This window comes from Coptis chinensis, chromosome 4 (genome assembly GCF_015680905.1).
Source record: "Coptis chinensis isolate HL-2020 chromosome 4, ASM1568090v1, whole genome shotgun sequence".
NCBI classification, from domain to species: Eukaryota; Viridiplantae; Streptophyta; class Magnoliopsida; order Ranunculales; family Ranunculaceae; genus Coptis; species Coptis chinensis.
Window position 1 is genome coordinate 29367786 of NC_141459.1, and position 24508 is coordinate 29392293.

The 24508-nt window shown below is 37.2% G+C and overlaps 2 protein-coding genes across 19 annotated transcripts; one reads left to right on the top strand and one right to left on the bottom strand.

Moving 5' to 3' along the window:
* Nucleotides 1-4819: 4819 nt before the first annotated feature.
* LOC147503085 (uncharacterized) lies at nt 4820-6100 on the bottom strand. The gene is made up of 2 exons (XM_086604710.1): nt 6036-6100; nt 4820-5930 (listed from the first exon to the last, which is right to left on the bottom strand). Exons 1-2 carry the CDS (start codon nt 6098-6100, stop codon nt 4820-4822), a joined length of 1176 nt encoding a protein of 391 aa, XP_086460836.1.
* Nucleotides 6101-16873: 10773 nt separating this feature from the next.
* Nucleotides 16874-23455, top strand: LOC147503086 (uncharacterized). 18 transcript variants are annotated; one of them, XR_015221897.1, is made up of 9 exons: nt 16874-17075; nt 18419-18616; nt 18690-18748; nt 19641-20166; nt 21179-21328; nt 21453-21544; nt 22319-22531; nt 22734-22998; nt 23217-23455. XR_015221897.1 is itself a non-coding variant. In XM_086607908.1 (5 exons), the coding sequence occupies exons 3-5, from the start codon at nt 18722-18724 to the stop codon at nt 21146-21148; spliced, it is 363 nt and encodes a 120-aa protein (XP_086464034.1). In that variant the 5' UTR covers nt 16874-17075; nt 18419-18616; nt 18690-18721; the 3' UTR covers nt 21149-21172. The 18 variants fall into 18 exon arrangements, 4 of the variants coding, with proteins under 4 accessions (XP_086464034.1, XP_086464033.1, XP_086464032.1 ...); XR_015221896.1 differs by lacking the exon at nt 18419-18616 and having other exon boundaries at nt 18671-18748; nt 19641-19874; nt 19962-20166; XR_015221895.1 differs by lacking the exon at nt 18419-18616 and having other exon boundaries at nt 16874-17182; nt 18671-18748.
* The last annotated feature ends 1053 nt before the right edge of the window (nt 23456-24508 follow it).

The window sequence follows — 24508 nt, forward strand, 5'->3', positions numbered from 1 at the left end:
TTCGAGGTCAAAATTCCTTACCTTCCAAACCCTGTCCCTTACAACCTTGTTCTTCTGAACAAACGCTACGAACGACTTTCAACTTTACTGAACTACCCGTTAATACTCCCTCATGTTATTTTATATATTTGCAAACTGGTTTTAAAATTACTGCAGATCTTTTCCATCAAATCAAACAAGAAATTCTTGACTTCTATAATTATCCTCTTTTGAATGACGTATTTGACCAGCATTGTTTATGTTTCACAGATATGGCATCTCATATTCCATAAGTCCTTGTCAAATCCTCAAAATTATTGGATAAGATTTTGAGCAAAAAGAAAACCACGGATGGCAGTTCTTCCAAAGTTCCTGCTTCTTCTCGAGATAAAAATGTAGAGCCCATTCATCATTCGAAGAAAAGAAAAGAGCCAACCAATCCTTTGGCTCCACCAGCCTCTAAAATAAGCAAACCCATCAGACCTACTGACACTGCATCTATTACTTTACCTTCGAAAACTTCCACCATTCCACCTAACACAAACCCTATTGTGTCTGCTTCTTCTTCGCCTTCCAGTGACTTTGAAGTTAAACTCGTTATGCGAGATCAAACCACCGTCCAAAACACTGCTTCTCTATTATCTGAACCTGCAGTACCCGGTCTCGGGGAAGCTCTTGTGACAAATACTATACTTCCTCGAGATAGGCGAGCAATTGCTGCAATCAGCTCTGATGAACGATTTCAACTTCTGTGTTCTTCTATTGAAAAAGTAAGTTTCTATGATTTCCCTCATTCTTATCTACTTATTTATTATTCATAAATCATATATTCTCCTTCTCAGATCAAAATTGCTGCGGTGGGGCAATTTGATTATGAAATGTCTTGCTTTCGTCGATATAGAGAAGAAAATGCTCAACTGAAGAAAGATAAACATCATCTTGAGCAAACTCTCGAGACCAAAAAGCAACATTCGGCCAAGATGAAGAAGTTTTTTGACGACACCTCAGCTATGAATGAGAAATTGTCCGCATCTTATCAGTCTATGGAGAAAGAACTTACTCAAACCAAAACCTCCTTTGCTACTGAACAAACTACGTGGACGACTCGACAAAACAATCTCGAGCTGGTCGAAAAAGCCCATGCCCAAGTTGCTTCATATGCTGCCAACATGGAATATATGGCCGAGACCATGAGAAGCTTACAGAGATACATTCCTGACGATGTTGCCGAAGAGAAAGGTCTAGATTCTAACACTGAAATCGAGTTGCCCTCCGAACCTGCTGATACCGATGCTGTAGATTCTACCCTTCATGTAAATGATGCCATTAGTACTGGCGACCCAGAGATATCTACTCCACCTTTTAATCCTGACACTTTTATTAGTACCCCTAGTGCTGATCTCGACATCATCCTTCGAGCAAAGAAAGCTTATTTGAATCCCAACGAGGATCTTACTCCACTTTAACTTGTTGTCTTATTACTCTGTCACTGTAATCTTGATACAATGATCTAAAACTCCTTTTGATATGTGAACAAATTATCTTTTTGCTTTCTATAGATTCCTCTTGCATACAACACTTATGATGTTTACCAACTTTAAACAGTAAATAAACTCTTCTTCTCTAACATGTATCCCTCCCACTAAAAGAAGTATCGATACTTATCATATACTAAAAAAATTCAAACGAGTTTCGATACCACTCCCACTAAAAAAAAGTATCAATACTTATCATATAATAAAAAATTTCAAACGAGTTTTGATACCCCTCCCACTAAAAGTAGTATCGATACTTATCATATAATTATATACTTTTTAAAACGAGTTTCGATACCCCTCCAACTAAAAGTAGTATCGATACTTATCATATACTAAAATTTTTCAAATGAGTTTCGATACCACTCCCACTAAAAGAAGTATCGATACTTATCATATAATAAAAAATTTCAAACGAGTTTCGATACCCCTCCTACTAAAAGTAGTATCGATACTTATCATATAATAAAAAAAATTCAAACGAGTTTCGATACCCCTCCCGCTAAAAGTAGTATCGATAGTTATCATATAATTATATACTTTTTAAAACGAGTTTCGATACCCTTCCAACTAAAAGTAGTATCGATACTTATCATATACTGAAATTTTTCAAACGAGTTTTGATACCCCTCCCACTAAAAGTAGTATCGATACTTATCATATAATTATATACTTTTTAAAACGAGTTTTGATACCCCTCAAACTAAAAGTAGTATTGATACTTATCATATACTAAAAATTTTCAAACGAGTTTTGATACCACTCCCACTAAAAGAAGTATCGATACTTATCATATAATAAAAAATTCAAACGAGTTTCGATACCACTCCCACTAAAGGAAGTATCAATACTTATCATATAATAAAAAATTCAAACAAGTTTTGATACCCCTCCCACTAAAAGAAGTATCGATACTTATCATATAATATTATTCTTTGGCATGCATTTATTATAACAATTAAATATTCTATTGACTCAGAAAGTACAGGCTCAAATACCAATAATGATTGTACTAAACCACGTTATTAAACTTTACACAAACATCTCTCAAACCTCTGACTGTCCCATGCACATACAACGAATAAAACAGCTTTTTCGTACCTCTTCCTCGTTTTCATGCCCACCTACCATTAGTACTTTTCTTTTTCTTATCAAATCCTTAATAAACAAACTTTTTCATCCTACTATTTCTTCTATAAAACACCTTACAATCTTTGCATTTTAACATATAACTTTCACACTCTTCACTAATTTTCTTACAAATAACACCATGACTGCACATTCTTTCTTCCTTATTATTCTGGCCATTACTATGGTTTTACCTAATCATCCTGATCCCTCTCCCTCTTCCCCAGAACACTGGTCTGATTGCAACACCACTGACCTTTCTGATAAGGAAGAGCAGTCAGAAGAAAAGCCTAAAGAAGGAGAGGAAGACAAAAACGAAGAAACTGATGAGGAAGAAAATGAAAATGCCCCTAGCAATGAATGGTTGAAAGATCCCCATTGTAATGACTATGCCAAAGATAACGAAGATGATAATGAAGAAACTCCCAATATTTACTCTGATGAAGATGATGGTGAAGATGGTGATGATGAAGATGAAGATGAAGATGACGATGACGATGACGATGAGAATTATGATTAACTTTGTTTCTTATATTTTATCTTCTATTGTAACCTTTGATATGCTGCTTCGCCTACCCTTGCTCTCTTTCTAATGAAATATTATCGCACTATATCTGATATTAGCTTCCTTAACTACTAATATTTGCTTCTGTTTTCGACATAAAGATAAATGCATGTCGATATTTGACACTCGTCATCCACATTATATTTAAATATTATTCCTAAAAACATACCTTACTTCATCCGTATTCCTGCGTCGATCAATCAACCCCATGTATTCCATATCTCCTCCATTCGCCTTTATGCTTAAATTTAGATTTTATTGACCTGAACTCGCATTGCTGCCAAGAACAGGATTTTATTGATCTGGTATTGAGATGAGGAACTCCAGATCACCAGGATTTTATTGACCTGAACTCGCATTTATGCCAAGAACAGGATTTTATTGACCTGGTATCAATATGAGGATATACAGATCACAAGGATTTTATTGACCTGAACTCACATTTTTTCCAAGAACAGGATTTTATTGACCTGGTATCGAGATAAGGATCTACATATCACCAGGATTTTATTGACCTGAACTCGCATTTCTGCCAAGAATAGGATTTTATTGACCTGGTATCGAGATGAGGATCTACAGATCACCAGGATTTTATTGACCTGAACTCACATTTCTGCCAAGAACAGGATTTTATTGACCTGGTATCAAGATGAGGATCTACAGATCACCAGGATTTTATTGACCTGAACTCGCATTTCTGCCAAGAACAGGATTTTATTGACTCGGTATCGAGATGAGGATCTACAGATCACCAGGATTTTATTGACCTGAACTCACATTTCTGCCAAGAACAGGATTTTATTGACCTGCAATCAATCATATAACTCCATATCTACAAATATTTATTATGACAATATCTTTATTGAATGTATAACCTTGATGCCAAATATTACATCATGATACTTGAAATATCCTTTATTGGTAAAATGTTTTCAAATTGCTTACATTTTGAGGCTTTGGTAATATTACACCTTCAGTCATTTTTAAGTAATAAGCTTTATTTACTCCAACCTTGTGAATGATATAAGGCCCCTCCCAGCTTGCCGCTAGTTTGCCAGCCCCTTTTTCTTTAGTTGCTTGAGTGACCTCTTTCAATACCAAGTTACCCTCCTGAAAATGCCTTTCTCTAACTTTCTTGTTGAAAGCTTTTCTCAACTGCCTATGATAGGAATCGAGTTTTACCCTTGCTTGATCCCTTGTCTCCTTGAGACTGAGCACTTCTGAAGCCATTTTTTCATTATTCTGACCGCTCTATATCATCTTTGTTTTTGATGTCGATACCACCATTTCAGCTGGCGTTACCGCCTCCATACCATATGCCAAAGTGAAAGGCGACTCCCCCGTGGCTATTCGAGGTGTTGTTCTATAAGCCCACAAAATGCTATTTAGCTCATCCACCCAAAGACCCTTTTTGTCTTCTAGTTTTTTCTTGATATTATCCATAATGGTCTTATTTGTTGCCTCTGCTTGCCCGTTACCCCTGAGCATAGTATGGCGCCGATGTGAAATGCTTAATCTTGTAAGATTCCAAAAAAACTTTCACCTTTCCACCTTCGAACTGCGACCCATTATTTGATATAATAGCATATGGCAATCCATATCGACATATGACTCATTCAAAAAGGAAATTTATGACATCCTTTTCTTTGATATGCTGTAGAGTTATGGCTTCAACCCACTTCGTAAAATAATCTGTGACTGCCAATATGAACCTTCTTTTACCTCTCCCTGGCGTAAGTGGTCCTACAATATCCATCCCCCATAGAGCAAAAGGCCATGGGTTTGAAACACAATGTAACTCTTCAGCCGGAACATGTATGGTTTTCCCATGAATTTGGCATTTTACACACTTTTTTGCATATCGAAGGCAATCCCTTCGCATTTGAGGCCAGAAATATCCATGTCTCGTGATTTTATTTGCCAATGATCTACTAGTTGAATGGTTTCCACACTCTCCTTCGTGAAGCTCCGCAATGATTAGCTGCGCCTCCTCATACGATATGCATTTCAAATGTGGCCCTCCAGGATTCTTTCGATATAACTCATTATCAACCAATACATATCTTTGGGCACCCGACTTAATTCTTCTAACCTCATTTTTATTCTCCACTACTTTTCCCTCCGCTAGATATGAAATATATGCTTCCATCCATGACGCCCCCAGTGTATCAATTTCCATGACTTCTTGCTGGTTGATGTCGATGCTAGGCTTTTGTTGCACTCCGATATGCAGAGTACGACCCTCCGTGTTTTCTAGCATCGCTGCCACATATACTAAGGCATCCGCATGCCTATTCCCATTTCTGTTGAGATGCTGAAATCTTATTTTACTGAAATACTTCAATTTGGATTTTATAAAATTCAAATAATCCACCATATTTTCACATCTTGCTGAGTATCCCCCATTGATCTGACTGACCACGAGCATCAAATCACTAAAAATCGACAATTCTTTAACATTGAGAGACTTAGCCATCTCGAGCCCAGCTATTAAAGCTTCATATTCAGCCTCATTGTTAGATGCATGAAAACCCAATGTTATTGCTGTCTCAAGCCTTTGATTTTCAGGAGTAACCAACACCACTCCGATGTCACAACCTTTTCCTCCAGAGGATCCATCGACAGATAGTCTCCAACCATTCGTTCCAGCCCATGGATCATCTGCATCGATAACATCTTCAGGCTCTTGCAGCATTGCAAATTCCTCTTCTTCCATGCCCCAACTGGCATCCTTAGATGGAAAATCAGCCAGGAAATCAGCTAATATCTAACTCTTTTCTGATACACGGTTTCGATAGTCGACTCCAAATTCATTTATGAGTACAAACCATTTAGACATCCTTCCTGACTTCGCTGTCCTTGCCAGAATTTGCTTTAACGGCAGATTCGTCATCACTATCACTGAATGTGCTTGAAAATATGGTTTTAACCTCTGAGATGAGAATAATAGCGCCAGAGCATATTTTTCTAGCATTGTATATCGAGTCTCAGCCTCGAACATTGTTTTACTTTGAAATACACTGGTCGTTCCAACCCACCTTCAACTTTCACCAAGACAGAACTTATAGCGAAATCTGATACAACCAAATAAAGGAGCAAACTTTCTCCCTCCTCTGGCTTTGTTAGAGTCGGTACTTCTTGGAGATATTTCTTTAATTCATAAAATGCTTTTTCACACTCTTCATTCCAACAAAATTTGACATTCTTTTTTAGCAACTTAAAAAGTGGCTTACATCGATCAGAAGTTCTGGAGATGAATCTATTTAGCGCTGCTATCCTTCCCGGCCAACCTTTGTATTTGCTTTCGGGTTGTTGGTGATGGCATTTCTTTGAAGTGCTTTCGTGATTTGGTCGATTAGCATCGATACCCGTTTAAGAACGATATAACCCAAAAAACTGCCCAAGTGACCGAATGTACATTTTTCCGGATTAAGCTTCATATTAAACTCTCTCATTATTCTCTGATACAAGCATCGGTGGTCCTTTATATGATCTCCCGCTTTCATAGACTTTATGACCATGTCATCGATATAGACCTCGACAATACATTTGATGAGTTTTTTGAACATCTTCTCCACTAATCTTTGGTACGTGGCTCCAACACTTTTTAAACCAAATGGCATTTTGATGAAATAGTATATTCCTCCATTGACTACGAATGTCGTTTTTAACTGATCTAGTACAACCATTAGAATCTGAAAATATCCTAAATAACCATCACAAAAACTAATCAACTCGAAACCAACAGTTCGGTCTACCAACTCGTCAATTCGAGGCATAGGATAATGGTCCTTTGGACACTTTCTATTTACATCAGTAAAGTCGACACAGATCCGAACTCTACCACCTTTCTTGGGCACAATCACTATATTTGCTACCCATTCAGAATGCTCGACTTCTTTGATGATGTTATTATCTAACATCTTTTGTATCTCTGCTTGCACCGCTTCTTCGTATATTGGTCTCACCTTTCTGTGCTTTTGATGTATTGGAGTTGCGTTTTCTTCCATATTTAACTTGTGCGTACAGATATCTTGATCGATACCAGTGAGATCCGACATCGACCATGCAAAAACATTCTGATTCTCCTTTAAAAAGACTACCAACTCCTTTCTTATATTTTTTTCTATTTCTGTACCAATGAACGTATGACGTTCACTTTCTCCTAACCCGATATTAATCCTTTCCACTACTTCTATTGTTTTTCTTTCCCATGGTTGTTCCTCATGTTGTTTCAGCTCTTGAGTGAACTTTACCTGCTTCTGTATCTGCATATTGATGTCGGCAGTGAAGTTTGTTGTAACTGCTATGTAGAGTTTTCCACGATGCCCCCAGTATCTTGGGCTTTACCCTTCATCATTCCCTTTACTGTAACAAAATTACACTTTTCTTATTCTGACTGATCACCCCTAATCTCATGTAAACCAGATATGGTTGGGAATCTTAAAACTTGATAAAATGTACTAGGAACAGCACACATTTTATGTATCCATTTCCTTCCTAATATAGCATTATGATCAGACTGGTGCTTGATGACCACAAATTTTGTCATCGCCGTTTGAGGCCCCGCTCTTACTGGCAATTTTATCTCTCCCGCTGGTCTGGTACACGTTCCATTAAACCCATACAAACTGAACTTCGGGGGCTTTAAATGTGACTCATCGAAACCAATTCCGCTAAATGCCTTCCAAAATAGAATATTAACTGAACTACCACAGTCCACTAATATCTTCTGTACATCATAACCCGAAATACGCAAAGTGATTAGCAAAGCATTATCATGTGGTAACATTACCTTGGAAAAATCTTCCGGTACGAACATGATTGCCCCTGGAACACTAGCCAATATCAGTTGCTAGCTCACTGGTACTGGCTCGATATTGACCTCGAGCACTTCTTTGACCGTTGAAATCTTCCTTATCTTATCTCGAACAATCTTTTTCTGAGGAATTTCCCCCCGATAAATCATGTTTATTACCCCTAAAGGTTTCTTTCGTATCATTGCCGTCTCTGCTGGCCTGATATTTGCCCGAAACTCTCTCAACTTTTCCATCTTTCATTAGCCTGTCTATTTCCTTTACTAACTGGAGGCATCTATTTGTCTCATGGTTCTCGACCTTGTGAAACTAACAATACGACTTCCCCTTTATTTCTCTTAGAATGTATTTTGGCCACACAACAAAATCTTCCTTTTCTATTCTTCGCAAAATATCTTCTGGGGTAGAATTCAGAGCTATAAAGTTACTAGGATCTAGTTCCTCTCTCAAAGTCTTATCATATTTTCGTCTCTGCTGTGGCTGATTATCTCGATTAGAGTAATTGTCCTGATGTCTCTTATTCTTTGATCTCGAGGAATCTTGTCCTTCATGGCGATCCTTATTATCCTTTTCTTTTTTCCCCGCATCGGTTACTTGTAAAACTGCCTGCACATTGGCAGTTCTCAACCCCTCTTCTACTAATATATCTCTATCGACCTTGTCATACAACTCTTGCAATGTTTTAACCTATTTCCTTAGTAAATACTTATGCATAAAAGATCCTGGCATTAATCCTGCTTGAAACGCTATGACAGCCGTCATTTCCGATTCATCATCTAACCTTTCCACCAACTGTGTCTCAGCCTTAAACCTTGTTAAGAAATCCTTCATAGATTCTTTCTTTGCTTGCTTTAACTGAAACAAAGCCGACACCTGCTTAGGTTTCACCCTCTGGTGACCGTAATTAGTTATGAACCTTTCTTCATTTTCTAAAAGCTTGAGATTGACCCTCCGAATTGTATAGAACCACTTTAAAGCTTTGCCCTTTAAAGCTTGAAAAAAAGATCGACATAGTACAATATCCCAATATTCTGTACCTCGATATATTGAGAACTCCATGTCGGTAACTAAAAAGATGGTCCATTGGATCCGTAGCTCCTTCCATATTGGCTTAATTTTGGATTCTTAAACTTGAGGTAACGAAGCCCTCTCTATCTCTTTTTATTTAATGGATTTATACCGACATCATCTGCTAGCTTCCTTATCGATCCGATACTTTATCTAACAACCGATCTCCTAACCGCCGACATCATTTCTTGCACCATTTTCTTTGTAACTAGTATTTTTCCTTCTTCTTCTCTTGCTACGGTGTTGTTCTTGCCCACCGATTGTACTTCTCCAATATGACTCCTTCTTCTCTCCTCTAAATAACTTTTTTCGCACTATTGGAGTTCCCGAACTTCGATTCTTCATTACCCTTCTCATACCTAACGCCTTCAAAGACGCTTCTCCTTCTCTTCCCTTTTATTAGTTTATTCTCGACCATTAACATCCGATTACGCTTTTCTAAATCATTCATCCTTCTCAACAAATCTTTCAATGACACTTCTTTCTCTTGTATCTCCTCTCGCTTCTTCTATCATCCTACTAGTGGATCTTGAGTTCTTCTCTCCTCATTCTTAGATATAGCCCCGAGAAGTGCTTTCCTCATTAACCATCATTGCCTTATTTGTCAGAGCACGCTTTGGAGGCATTCTCGATTACTCTTTCTAACTAAAAACTTCAATTAATGGATTCAACCAAAGAAAAAGACAACGAGAAATCACAGTCGCGATCTTTGTCTTTGAACCCAGACGGCGCCAATGTAGTGCTCTAAGAAATTTATCACTATTAACAATAATAAATTGCTAAGATGAAAGATCTTGATTGAAATCGAGTTGAAATAATATTTGTTCTTGAGTAATAATATCGGTTACAGTATTCTCTCTTTTTCTCTCTCTTACTCTCAGTTTTCCATTTTGTTGTAATGATTTCCAATGAACCAATTTTTTTCTTGCTAATCTATTTATAGTTCTTTTAGAATAGATTGGATCAATCCCCTCTTGACATGTGTCCATCCTCTCCTTCTTCCTTCCTTTTCCCGCTTTCCTGCAACCTTTCAATTGTAATACAAAATATCTATAATAACCGCCGAAATATCGTATTGACAATATTTGTTATCGACAGTTGGCATCTATGTACCAAAGAAAACAGTCACCTAAGGGTAGTGGGTGCAACTCTGAGGGATCAAGTAAGGTCGAAATCGATGGAAAGGAAAACCAATTCAAATCGCTAAATCATTGTTTCAATGGGTGCAATGTGGTTGTGATATAGTTGGTATCTATGTACCAAAGGAAACAGTCACCAAAGGGTTGTGGGTGCAACTCTGAGGGTGTACATCTCTCTCTTAAGAAAATGAGGCAGGAAAAAAATTGTGCAGCGTCTTTTTCTCCGAAGAACCTACAAGCACAATCAAAATATCCAAAATGGCTTGACCTAGAGAAATGAGAACAAGTTTTTTCGGTCCATTTGTGATTTCTCATTCCATTAGGCAATAAAAAAACAGTGACATCTGAAGCTGCAAACTGTTAGTACAGTCTATTAGTGACACAAAAGCTCTTCTTCAATATTGGACTTCATTAGATGAATAGGGATAAAAGGCTACTTTTTTTAAAGGACTTGTTATTATTTGGGGTAAATGTTGTATGGGTGTAACATAGCATATTTGGAGTGCTATTTCTGAAATGGTGAAATGGTAAGTTACACGCACCACCCCTGTCCCTCCTTAATTTATTATCACTAAATAAGTTGATGGCTTTCCAGAATTGGGAAAATCAAAATATAAACTTCACGGAAAAATCGTAGACTTTTCAAATCAATACAGTGATGAATTTGAAAACGACAGACAGACCGTTCCAGATTAATAAAGGGCAAAAAAATTTAAAAAAAAAACGTGTCTTAGACATGTCCCTTACACGTGCAGAAGACACGCCAACCTATTATCATGACTATATGTAGATTAGATGCAGACTGTCTAGGCAGGTAAACCCGGTAGTAAATAATAAACTAAGTTTCTTTTAAAGGTTTAAGACTAATTACGATTAAGATTGTTAGCGATTTACAAAAGTGGTGAGGAAACTTCATATGCAGTGTTATTTACTTATTTGTAGGTTCTGCTATTAAGATCACTTTCTCAATTATGGCAGTCCACTAATACAAAGTTGTACGAAAAGAAGAATACAAAGGGAGGAGCAATAATGTGTCTCAATTATACTGAAGAATTTGAAAATGCTTTAACTTTTGAATTATAAGATCACTCACATCAAAACTACATAAATCAATATATGACATACGTAAAAGGATAACTGTAATTACTACCACTACAATACCTGTACGTTTTTTCGAACATTTGAATCTTCAGAAGGCCCAGCTGCGGAAAGCTTCTGTAATCTCTTTTCAGACCTTCTCAACAAATCAGTTCCCTCGTGTGTAAGGGTGCCAATCATATGTTAATCTTCTCTGCCATCTCCAAATGAAGGCATTAAAGCTTTGGCATAAGCCTTGCCTAACTCTGCCATTTTAGTTCGTGCCCGTTGTACGTTTGCTGCTATTTCTTCAGATACATCCACCCAAGCTGGAGGTAGACCAACTGCAAGTGCACCACCACTGCAACAGACAAGGATTTAAGATAAATGCTTTTCAATGACAAAAATAGACTGCTGGTAGTAAATCCAAATTTAAAATATTAAAAACAAGCTAATTTACGATCAACGTTAGCAATGGTAATTGTAATGTAATGTAATAGATGAGAAATTTATTCAGATTGGATAATGAAAATTCTGATTTTGCAAGAGCTAGCGGTATTGCAAATAAACACATAACTAAAGTCATGCACCATATCATAGTTGTGCCGAGAAGCGCATGGAAATGAAAATTGCAAGCAAGAAGAGAATTAAAAGGACCTACAAAAATTACAAGGCGAAAACAGGGTGGTGTCAAGAACTATGCTGAATGCCTGAATGAGAAGCAAAATATGCTTACCCAAAATTATAGAAAAAACACCTATTGATAAAAGGCGTTAAATGATAATTTAACTCATTTCTCAGGTCAAATGCAAAAGAAGATATCGAAAGCAATCCATTAGACGAATAATCTCAATTTCAACGATAAACCACAAGAAAGTAAATAGTTCATCCCAGGCTGTTCCATATATGAATAGAGTTCATTCAATCGTAGTCATGACCTTAATACAAGCATTTCCCATTTACTATCTGCCGATGATACGAATCTTTATGGGGGATTCTTCTGAAGAAGTTGTACATATGCAATTCAGGCCACATGTAAAGCGTCTCCTGCTAAAACATGTCTCTCCCCTAAGGCAAATAAGCAAGTGAAGAACCAAGGGTTGCATGACGAGAGTGAATGCAGGTTAGCAATTTAAGTAATGCCTAGGGTTTTGAGCGCCAAGGGAATACTCGAACTTTAATATTAATACAATTTTTTCTCGTACACCGATTCACGGGTTCAAAATATAGTCTATTGAGATATATGTAGACCCACATCGCCATTTGAAGCCTTGCATTATAATATAACATATAAGATCCGAGGCCACTCCACACATTATAACATAATATATAAGATCTGATATTGCCAACACACAAAGTACAGTATCTTACACTCTTACTTATGAGAAAATGACATATTCATATATGTATGTGTAGATGCGGTGGGTTTATATGTATGTGTACATGGGGTGGGTATACTATACACTTAGGATAATGGTATTATTTCATTTTCTATGATGATATTACTCTCTAGTTAGGCATGTAAAGGAGACATGTCTTACAGTATTTCATTTATCCTGTGAGATTCTAGCCTAATATCATGTGAGTATTTGAGTGATGACACTGTTTCGACCCCCACCTACGTGGCAAACGTCCATTGGTAGGAGTCTCCACTTTATTCGTTTAATCGACAAGGCTAAAGCCCAATTCCCCCGCATATCATGGATCAATGTATGAGGCCCATTAACTTCATGTGGCTAAAGGTTGAACCTTAGCCACGTGGCTTTGCCACTAATAATGTACGTTGATTTATGTCCAGATTCATTTCTTATCAAAAAGATAATTATCAGTTGAAAGTTATAGTCTATCATAATTACTCAAGCTACAAGATTACTTGAGCTACAAGGACTCTCTACTCTACCTATATAAATACCGAACTATTTTTCATTCAGAACTACGTTCTTGAGACTTGATCCCATCGATAATTTGGATACGTAGGCAACCGCAAGGTACAGTCTCATCATTCCCCCGATCACCATCACTTTCCTCACTACTCTTCTACGTTATTCACCTCTTTCGTCATCACTTAGTGTTTTGATCATATTTGGTCGAAACATAATTGGCGCCGTCTGCGGTTCTTATACTACACCCTCGATCACGTTCTGCGAAAGTTATGGCGCATACTCGAAGAGCTCAAGGTCCCGATGTGATTACTGACGATCATCACGAACATGATGGTCAAGGACAACTTAAGCGCCGACAAAGATAATACCTTCAAATCGCCGCGTTCCACCAATGCGCCAAATTATTCAACGTGAGGGTTATTGCTTTTCGACGATTCTCCAAGATCCGATCGCGGATAATGTAAGTCATATGTCTCGAGAAGCACTTCTTCAAAAGTTAAAGACCGTCCGCAAAACGGAATAATTACTACAGCGCCATCTTAAACGGCCAGCCCACTCGTAGATGATGTTGTATCATCACACCACACCGTCCACGCCACACACGCCAATAATAATAGTGTGTGGATCGTTTAAGTGGTGAGGATGAGATTCGCGATATTCGCAAATGCACCCATCAACGAAGTTAAGAGTAATGGGCTACGAATTCCCGACCTCCGTAGAAATCTCCACCCACTTGGTCACATTCTCGGTAAGGTAATCTTGCTAATAATCGTCCGACCGCACCCCACGATCCTACAAATTTTAGGCAAGTCCCGGAATTCAAATGGCGAAACGTAATAATGGTCGACTCATGATCGTAACCATCGGTATGGTGAAACACTTCAAAGAACGCTCGTTCTTATCATTCAACATTATCGTCTTCGAAAAGCCCAACGATCATCCACAATCATCTCGACACGGAAACGATGAATCTTCGTTTCGTTTTCTTCTCGTTCTGTTCGCTCCATAGCGCCATCGTGACTATGATCACGATCAAACATATCTGGATCGATGACTCCTCAACGTGTCGAGAAAATGATTAAAAAGCTCTTACCGACAAATGATCCTTTTGAATCGACACTAGAAAATCTGGCGGTTGAAGATGGTATTTTGGACAAATTTTCTCTCGCCCAAAGGGCTACTCATAACAAAGACTTTAAACAACCGAGTTTGATCAATATGATGATGTCGAGGGTTGCCCTATGCTTCATGTGATTAATTTCACAAACAAACCGGTTTTTATCGGAGGTGATGACGGCTTTAAAATGCAAACTTTTCCCTTCTACATTAAAAAGGGGAAGCGTTGGTATGGTTTAGCGAATTACCTCCGCTCTATTCGTCGATTCAAGGACTTAACGAAAAAGTTTTCAAAGGCGTTTTCATCATAATCTCAAACGTCAAATGGAGTCCGAAGTTCTTTTCAACATCAAGCAACAACGTGAGGAAACTCTCCGTAGTTTTATCGCTAGCGTTTCCGCCAAAGCTGCGGTGAGATTTCGAGCAATCCGATCTAATGGTGGTTTACGCTTTTAAAGAAGCTATCTTGTTTGATAAAGATGGGTTATACAACTCTCTTGTTCGATATTCCATCTTCCCGGCGTCGTTATACCGAAGTTCAACAATTTATCAATGTTGAAGACGACACGGGTACCGCTCGAACTTCTCGTGACAAAGATAATAAAGGAAAGGATTTCAATGATCGTGAAATAAAATGCGAAGAATCCGACTTTTTGATCAACAAAGTAACCCGGTCGAAGCCTCCAGATATAAAGAAGAGACTCCACGGCGCAGATCGAAAGCCTTTTACTTGATTTTGAATTAACTCCGGCTTAATACCAAATATCGCGTAGTTTACGACAAAATCAAGGATAAGAGTCCGCTTTCACTCCGCCAAGTTTCCTTTGCGCGACGACACTAAATCAACTTCGTGATAAATCATTATGGTGCAAATTTCATAATGATTATGGTCATGAGACGGAGAATTGTCGGTCTTTTCGGGGAAGAATTGAAAAGCTTGTGCGTAATGGGAAACTTGATCAATATGTGCGAAGAAAAGTAACAACTCAAGCTTTAACTATCAATCGATCACAACGCCATTAAGGTTGGACATGCCATCATTGATTCATTGTCCAATACTCAAATAAAAACCGCCAATCGTCTTCTAAAGTCAAATATCCGTCTAATTTGTACGGTTAACGGGATCAATTTCGTGGAAGGTTTTCGCATCGAGACTATTGAAGATGAACCATTATGTTTCAATCGACCAAGATCTAATGGGCGTGCATGTTCCTCATTATGATGCCATCGTGATAATCTGGCGATATATCGGTATGCTATCGTGTACAACGATAATGATCGACAACGGTAGTTCAAATAAGCGTCATGTTTTCCGGTGTTATCGCGCAGATTCCTTTTATTGATAACTTGGTCACCCCCTCAAAAATGCGCTATCGTTGGTTTTGATGGTACCGCTACTCATTGCGTTGGAAAGGTGTCTCTCCGGTCACTCTTATGCAAAAGGAAGTCAATATTGATTTCTTATTGATGGATTGTAAATCCCCTTACAATGTCATCCTTGGTCGAGATTGGATTCATTATATGGAAGCCGCCGTCTCAACATATCATCAAGCCATCAAGTTCCCATTCAATAAAAGAGTCCAGAAAGGTCGCGGCGATCAACCGCATCTCTAATTTGCCACGACAATGTTCTCGATGATTATAAGAAGTCCGAAGTTGTTGACGAACTATTCTCGAGTTCCAACGCCACAAATAGCAATTCAAACATCCGGGACCTTCCGGTTTACTCTGCCAATAGAAATGTTGAAGGACCCCCGACGATCGATCCACTTTTAGAAGTTCAAATTGGCCAACTCCCCGAAGAGACTACTTTTATTTCAAATTTAACTTCCGAGGAAAAGGAGAGACAAGAGCTTATTTTGTTATTGCGGAAGAATAATCATGTGTTTGCTTGGCGAATAGAGCAAATGCACGGTATAGATCCTTCGGTGGCTTGTCATAAACTTCGACATTGATCCTAATGCAAAACCAGTTCGACAAAAGCTCCAAAGGATGGCCCCCGATAGAAAGATGAAAGTGAAAGACGAAATCGACCGTCTCTTGTGTCCGTTAACTTTATAAGGCACGTGACTTATCCAACATGGATGTCAAATGTTGTCGCAGTGCCTAAAAAAAAACAAAAATACGCGGTTTGTATCGATTTCACAAATCTCAATAAGGCTTGTCCGGTTCATCCATATCCATTGCCTCATATATCCGAAAATGGTCGATGCAACATCCGGTTTTCGCGTTTGTCTTTTTGGATGCTTATTCCGCTATCATCGATTAGTTATTCATTGAGGACCAAGAATTCACCATTCATTCATTACGCAGGCATTTTCATTTCTACCGGGCACTACACCATAATAGGATATTTGCAACACACGACCTTTTTGATTTGCAACGCTTATTTAAGCGTTAGTAAGTTTCAGCGCTTTATTTGGCAATGTTAATAAAGCGTTGCTTTATTTGGGTGAATTCCTAATTAATTCTTAACGCTTAAAAGCGTTGGAGAAGTGTTACAAACTTAAAAATTTCGCGAACAGAGATAAACGAAAAAAATCGAAATATAAAACATAACTTTTTTTCTCTCTCTCTCCCTCTCTCACCGCCGCATTATTTTCGCACTCCTCAAAACCTAATTTTCAGATTCAGTAAAATTGGAATGGGAAGTGAGTTCTTGTGCTTCTTCTACTGATTTTAATAGGACCCCACAGTCTCCGCATTGAAGTGACACACCCGCCATTCAATCAATTCTCTCAAAACCACCAGAGTCCCTACAAAAGAAGGTAACAATACATAGACCACTTTGGACTTTTAAAATGGCTGCAAAACGTCTTGGAGTCCACGTCTTCTTTGGTAGGAAAAGCTTTGCCAAGTTAAATGTGACTGTTAAGTAAGTATTTGGTGTGGAATAATGGACATTCTGGATTCATTTCCAAAGGGAGATACTTTGAGTTTTAGTTGGGTAATCTAGTGCAACTCTTCTAATGTTGTTTTTTAGATTTAAGAAATTTAGGATTCAAAGAGGGAGGCCCTTGCTTTCAAGGTTAGAATCCCCTTGACCGTGCTGAGGTTTTGTAGTTGTTATTCCTGCATATTCGTACTTGTTTTGTGTGTTGTGTTTGTTTTGCAAACTTGTTGTTGTTTGAAGTTTCCAACCTTCTAATGTTGTAGTTTGATTGAAATCATTGTTTGATCGAATTCCACAACTACATTTTATCTATTATTTATAGTATTTTAAGGGGAAGAGTCATTGTTTGCCAGAATCTAAATGCTTGATCTTTATGAACCTGTGGTCGATTTCCTCTCCTAACACAGAAATGGAAACATCTCTCACATGTATTTCTTATTAAGAGTGCTAGAAAGGCAAATATATCACGGTCATATACATCTAAATTGTGTTGCTTTGGGAAATCCAAGCATTTTATCCTTTTTTTATGGGTTTTTTTTTCAGACAAAGAAGTGGGTTTTGGTTTTTGGTTAATCTTCCATATTTAGTATGCTTGCTAAGAAACAGCTCTTGTGAGAGTTGCTTAGAGGCGTCTAGTAATCTTCCATAAAATTAGCTTTTTGATAAACTTGTTTTCCGTTGATATCAATCATTTGATTTACTTTTAGTATGTACTTTTAATTACATAAATAGTATCTGTATGGATAGAAATTATATATGTAGAAAAATTTGTGCATGTTATTCCTGCAGATTTTCCAAAGTTTCCCAATAGAAGTTGAATTAGAACTGGCCAACTGGGGTTGTTTTTTTAGGACGGTAAATCGTATTGCTACCAAACTCCCAACAAAGAAGGCAAGAACACAGAGACAACTTTGGAATTTTAAAATGGCTACAAAGCGTGGACTGTTTATGCGTCTTCTTTGGTAGGGATCCACATATCAAGTCCGATTCTTACCAAGAGAATTTTACATTTGTAGGGATACCATGCAAGTCAAATGTGATTGTTCAATAAGTATTTGGTGTGGAATAATGGAAATTTGTGAACTTTTTCCTCGCCTATTGGTTCAAATGACTGAAACGTTAGTGTCAAAGAGTTGGACTTCTTACTGAAAAAGTCCTTAGAGAAGTTGATTATTATTTATCAATTTGTAACGGAATATTGTGTTTACATTTAACCAGAACCCACAGCATCTATCTCTCCAATTGTGGACAGCAGACCTTCACCAGTTGATATATAATTTGGTTTGGAGGTCCTGGAGAGCTCCCACGGATACGATTTTCAAGGGCCTTTCTTCTTGATGTAGACTAGAAAATGCCTGTGTATCTTAATTTGCAGTGTGAAAAAACAGTGATTTCTAAATGGATTTCTTGGAGATGGTGTGTGCTGTGAAGCTTTTTAAATTTATTGACAACCACTCCTACTATTGTCAGTGTAAAGGCTTTGGTGAAGGTGTTGCTGGATGCGGCAGATGCAAATGACAAATGATTTGCAATTTGCTCGAAGAAGAGGTGCTCTCTTACATTGCCATACGTCTATACCTCTTACTATTTGTGATGATGAGTTGTTTTTGGGTTGGGTTTTTCTTTCTACTTTTAGTAAAAAGAATCTCTGGCTTGCACTGTTCTTTTTACCTGTTTGTCACATTATCAATGATTTCACTTTTGCAAACATTATCAATGATTTCACTTTTGCAACAGACGTTAGGTTTGTATGTCCATCTTTATCCAAGTAAACTGTTGGTTTCCTCTCTCTCCCTTAGTTTTGACATTTTGTGAGATGTTGATAGTCCTTTAACTTGTGAGAATGGTTGGTGTAGCCGTGTAGGTGGGTTTCTTGCTCAAAAAATTTTTGGATGAATTTTAAGAAGTTCACTCTGTTTGACAGATTTTAACATGTAGCAAAAGGGGGTGCCGAATTTCAACATCTAATTGATTTTGTTTGTATTGCTTGCTCATATTTTCTCCCCCATGTGAGTAGTGATGGTTGTGGTTGCTTCAGGACTGATTGATGGAATCTTTACTATATTAATGTGCACATAAATTCCATCTCCGCGTGGGATACTGTACTAGTTCTATGGTACTGATGTAAATGACCCTATGAAAATTCAATAGTAATGTGAAAATCCAAGGTAGTTTTTTGTGTCAACACTTGGACCATTTCATTCATTCACCGCCTTAGAAGTTTCTGTAAGGGCCTCGAGTGTCGTCTGAGAAACATGTGGGCATGATTTCAAATGTAAAAGATGGTTCTCTTGTAGCTCTGAAATGAACGACTGTTGTTGATTAGCAAATGAAATTCATTCTAGGGGGTTTACTTAATTCTGGCTGCATATTTTGTTTCTCTCTACAATTTTTTTCAGTTAGTTTGTGTTTTAATATAGCGTGCCACTTCCTTCCTTAGCATCTTGAAAGGGGAATGGCTGTGGGTGCTTTTTCGAGACGTGGAGCCAATGATGATTGGGCTAAGGGGTCTTGGTCTTATTCATGCCTAAGTTCCATTTACATGCCTTGATAACACCTCCATTTACCTTGAGTAATATTTATGATATTCTTAATGGTAGTTTTGCACCTATTAAAAATGAAGTAATACTTATACTAGTAAAACACTATTGCAGCTTCACCGATTCAAACAAAGGTATATACTCCTTCAGTTCTAGATCAGTTTATTTATTGATTTTATTCTCTTCTGTTATAGACAACATCACTGTTTGTTGTTTAACAGGGTAATTCAACTCCAGAACAAGTGGAAGAAGCAGATTCACAGGATAGTAATTCAGAGATTCCTCCAAGAACCCCAACTCTTAAGAATGATGTACTGAGTACATCAGTGTCTTCCACAACGGCTGGAAATCCTGCTCCCGCTGTTCCTGTTAACACGCCAGCGCGTACTTTAGCTGGTGGATCAGTGTCATCAGCAATTCCTTCAGGTTCAGGATCTGTTTTTAATAATATGTATGTTCTGTTTATGTAATATTATCTGTAAATCATGTGTGTGAAGTGTGTTGTTGTTCATACTTGTAACATGGCTGTTATATGTTTGATTTTGTGACCTTTACTGTAAATTGATGGCTGTCTCGTAGCTCTGCTTTGTATGAACTTGAGTTGTTACCCATTACCATCATTCATATATATACTGTTGGCCTGTTTATCAATAATCATTTGGTATGTCATTCCTTGAAGCAGCATTTTGTAAGAAGCGCTAGTGTTTATGTTTTTACCCTGCATACAGAAATGGCAGTTACTCTACTAACTGATTAGTGTAAGCATCCTTTTGAGTATACATTAAGTGTTTGAACTTCGACAGTAATATGAAATATGTCGTCCATTGTGATTAGAATGCTTTCTTTTTTCGATGTATGAGCAGCCTTTTTACTCTTACAGTCATCTTCAGTTTACTGCAAGTATGTCTTTTAGTGATAAGGCCATTATTGTTTTAATGTTGTATGAGACTATGAGCTGCCTTTTTTGTATTCTAGGAATTCAACTTTATTGGGCTATAGTAGGTGTTTAATCTTGTTTTCCGGGAGCAGAGGGTTTCTGAACTATGCATTATTCTCAAGTAGATTACATTCAAATTCACCTTAGCTGCCCCTACCCACCCTATGGTTAGTTTAGTTAAGTGATAGGCTGCTTTTGTTGCACTAATGAGTATAATAAGTGTACTATCAATTTTATTGGATTTAATAAACTGGCACTCTGCCAAACGCCCTATGGTTACTATGGTTAGTTCCATTTTTTGTTCATTCGGCATCTATATTTGTTTTGAATTTTGTGGTAGGAGGAACAACTGTTGATATTTCTAAGAGGCAATCTTCCTCTGTGGACATGTGTGGAAAGGAAAAGAAAGAAACATTCCATACATTTCTAAACTTTGGTAGATGTGGTAAAAGAGTCTTGAATCTTGGCTGAATATTTGGACAATGTTGTGATTGTCTATAGGATCAGACTGAAGTGTCCTTTACGATCAAGAGTAATGTTCCGCTGCAGAAGCTCATGGATGCGTACTGTAAGGAACGGTCAGTAGAAGTCAACTCATTGCGCTTCATGATTGATGGTAAACGACTTCGGGGACACCAGTATACTGATGACGTACATCTCTTTACATATGTCTCCTTATTATCTTTTGTCTCAAATTTTATTTAATTACAACACGAGTGTTCTAAAGCTTCTAATTGATTTTTCTTTTTTCTCTTTTTTTCGGTTGTGGTAACAGTTGATGGAGATACGATTGATGCTTTTGTCGAACAATGGGGTGGCAGCAGGAGCTACTCTCCCATATTTTGAAACAAAAACACCATTAGCTTTGTATGGAATTGGCAAGTTCTGCTTTTGAATAAGATATGTTTTTGTTTTATGTCTAAAAGCATCCTTAAGGCGATCTTAATTCAGAAGCAAGTGTTTTAATTCTCTTTTTTTGAATTATAATTTCAACAAATATGATGAATAAAGATGAAATTATAGCTTGGTATCTCTTTAGTCCCATTCATTGTGTTCTTATTGTTGCTACTATCATGATTGTGACCGAAATGAGTTGAGGAAATATAAGCAGAGTTGGTGTCTTACAAGAGCTGTTGATCTAAGGGTAAGACTAGAGTCAATGAGGTGTTTTTTTTTTTTTTTAAAAGAAGAGTTTATTGGGGTTTCTGTTTGTATATATATTTTTTAGTTTATTGGTAGTTCAAATTGGGGTTTCCGTTTATATGTTTGAGATTTGGAATTTTGATCTTTAGAGATGATTGTTTATGTTGGGGGGTCTATTATGGATTTTAGATTCGGCTTACAAGAAAGGGGGAAGGGAGTTTTTTTAAGTTTGTTCATATTGGTGCTTTTGGAAACCCTTGATAATAATTTCTGTGATTTCCGTAAGTAATTATGGCTGCATTCGAGCACTTACAAAAATGTGTCTCGTTGTATTAGTTTGATTTTTTTTTCATAGTTTTATGAGGGGAGGGGGGATTTCCTTGCATTTAGAGACCATATTTCTTTTGTAGAGTTTTGTGACAGTTCCTGCTCAACTCCTTTTCCCCTTGAAAGTGTTTCTTTGGTAACACTTTTTTGTTTTTGCCACTTCGAAATCAGGACCAAGTGTTACTAAGCATGCAGCAGAAGCTTGATGATCTAATACAGCGACTGACTGACTGAGTTCAGTGCTCAAGAACCGGCATTTCATAAGTTACATACCGTGGAAGAAATTTGAAATTTTGGGTTTTACTTTCACTACTGCCTTTGGCCAAAGTAGCAGTCCTTTAGGAACGACTCCATCTCACTTTGGAGCTCAGACTTCTCTGTTTGGTGAGTCCCTTTCCCGTGCAATACTTGAATTTTTCAGCTTAAATTTTCCAATAAATTTTTCAGACTTCTCTTCAGTGTTAATAATAGTGTACTGTATAATTTTTCTGCTGTCTGTTTCCTATTAACACCCAAAAAAGGAGTAGGGGCATGGTGGAGAGAAATATGTATGCTGTTCTTACATTGGTTCTGGGGTCATGTGCAGGTCGCAGAGGTGCACAGAGGTGGACTGCATGATGTAATAACACCGAGATATCACCGTCCATTATTTGCCAAAACAAAAGTTTCCGCCGGGATGGACTGAGCCCCACTTCACCTTCACAAAATGGTATTCTGCTAGTATTGTTCTCTGTGCCTAACACAAGATTGTATACCTGCTCTCTCTCTCTCTCTCGTGAACGTTTTAGGGATTCTGGAGAGTTCCGAGCTAGAGCAACCTCAAACCAAAACAACGATGACGGCATGATGAGGTTTTCTACACTGAACTATACCTGTTGTTTCATCTATAATGTGATGTGGAAATATATATATATATATATATATATATATATATATATATATATATAGAATGTAATATTATTATTGTTTCTTTTGTTTCAAGATCTGTACTTTAAGTGTTGAATATGATCCATCATTTTTTTTGTTACCTTGGTACTTATGTTCTAGTATATATATATTGTTTTTTCAGGTTAACATGTTACTATAAATGCTTGGTACAATCGACTAGTAAACTGGAAGGGTCATTGGTTGAGCTGATGTACTTTGATACAGGATTCAGATAGATTACTGGAATCTTAATGTCCAGTTTCAAGTGGAGAAGTTATTCACTAAACTAGGGACACAATGATTGGGAAACCACTATTGTTAACGTATTTGTACTTACTAGTCTACATATTGCTTTCATCAGGAGTTATTTTGTACAATAAGGTAAACCATCTTTATTGTTTTCATTGTTGGGCTTCTTGTTGTGATTGTTTATGTATTGCTGCGTTTTGATTAATTAATGAAATGTAGTTCAATAGAATGCAAATTGGTTGATATTCTTTCAGTCCTTGAATGAACACGAAAACCATCACCAATTATATATCAAACTTGACGTGAATTCCATATGTTTATTTAAGTGTATTCCTTTTCAAAGAAATAATTTATTGGATTAGTCGTTGAGATGTATCTCAGTTCTATACCTATTATGTTGGTCTTTCCTTATATTTGTTTCTCAAATTTTGGATTCATCTTTTTTTTTCGATAAATAAATTTGGCTTCATTAGATAGTTTTACGGTTTGGCTTAATATTTTCTTTAGCTTTGTCATATTTGTGCAATGTAAGATTATAACCATCTAGTTCTTGAAATTTGCGATTGGGGAAGGATGCATTTGTCTTTGTGTAGGGTGTTTAGGAAAAGTGGGACCCGAGGGCGAAGAATGGGGAGCATTATGGTGCGCCTTTGATTGAGGAAGAGTGGGATGATAATAATGTTGTGTTTACGAAAAGTGAATTTGATCATGATTGCACTTTGGATGGATTTGATGAATATGTTCAAGCACAGCAGGTTTGGATTTTGTTTATTTTTGAATGTGTTTTGTTTTTCTCAGATTTTGTTGTCAAGTGGTATGTCTGTATGAGATCTTATTATTTGGGGTTATTTGGTGGTTCAGGGTATATAGCTTTGTGTATACTGTTGTAGTGATGATGTTGTGATGAATTTGATTTGAACTGTAAGTGGAAATAGGCGTTGTGATAGCAGTTTGATCACAAAACTTTATTACTCCTAGGGAACTGATATTAATGTGTTATACCACCAAATTGGTTTAGCTGGTCTCGCTACAAAAATAAGAAATTTTTTATTTTTTATTAGCAACCCATCAGCAACGGTTCATAACCGTTACAAACGAATTTTAAATTATTTTTTTTAATTAACTAACAAATTTGCAACGCTTTATAACCGTTACAAACGAATTTTAAATTATTTTTTTTAAAAT

What these genes read in the sequence shown, in the direction of transcription:
- LOC147503085 (XM_086604710.1), bottom strand. Translation starts at nt 6,100, where the DNA reads ATGACGAATCTGCCGTTAAAGCAAATTCTGGCAAGGACAGCGAAGTCA. An exon ending in TCAGGAAGGATGTCTAAATG is followed by an intron (nt 5,931 to 6,035) that starts GTTTGTACTCAT and finishes TAAGGATGCCAG; the next exon opens with TTGGGGCATGGAAGAAGAGG.
- LOC147503086 (XM_086607907.1), top strand. Translation starts at nt 18,722, where the DNA reads ATGATTTGCAATTTGCTCGAAGAAGAG. An exon ending in GCAATTTGCTCGAAGAAGAG is followed by an intron (nt 18,749 to 19,961) that starts GTGCTCTCTTAC and finishes GTTGTTTAACAG; the next exon opens with GGTAATTCAACTCCAGAACA. An exon ending in GTCATCAGCAATTCCTTCAG is followed by an intron (nt 20,167 to 21,017) that starts GTTCAGGATCTG and finishes ATTTTGTGGTAG; the next exon opens with GAGGAACAACTGTTGATATT.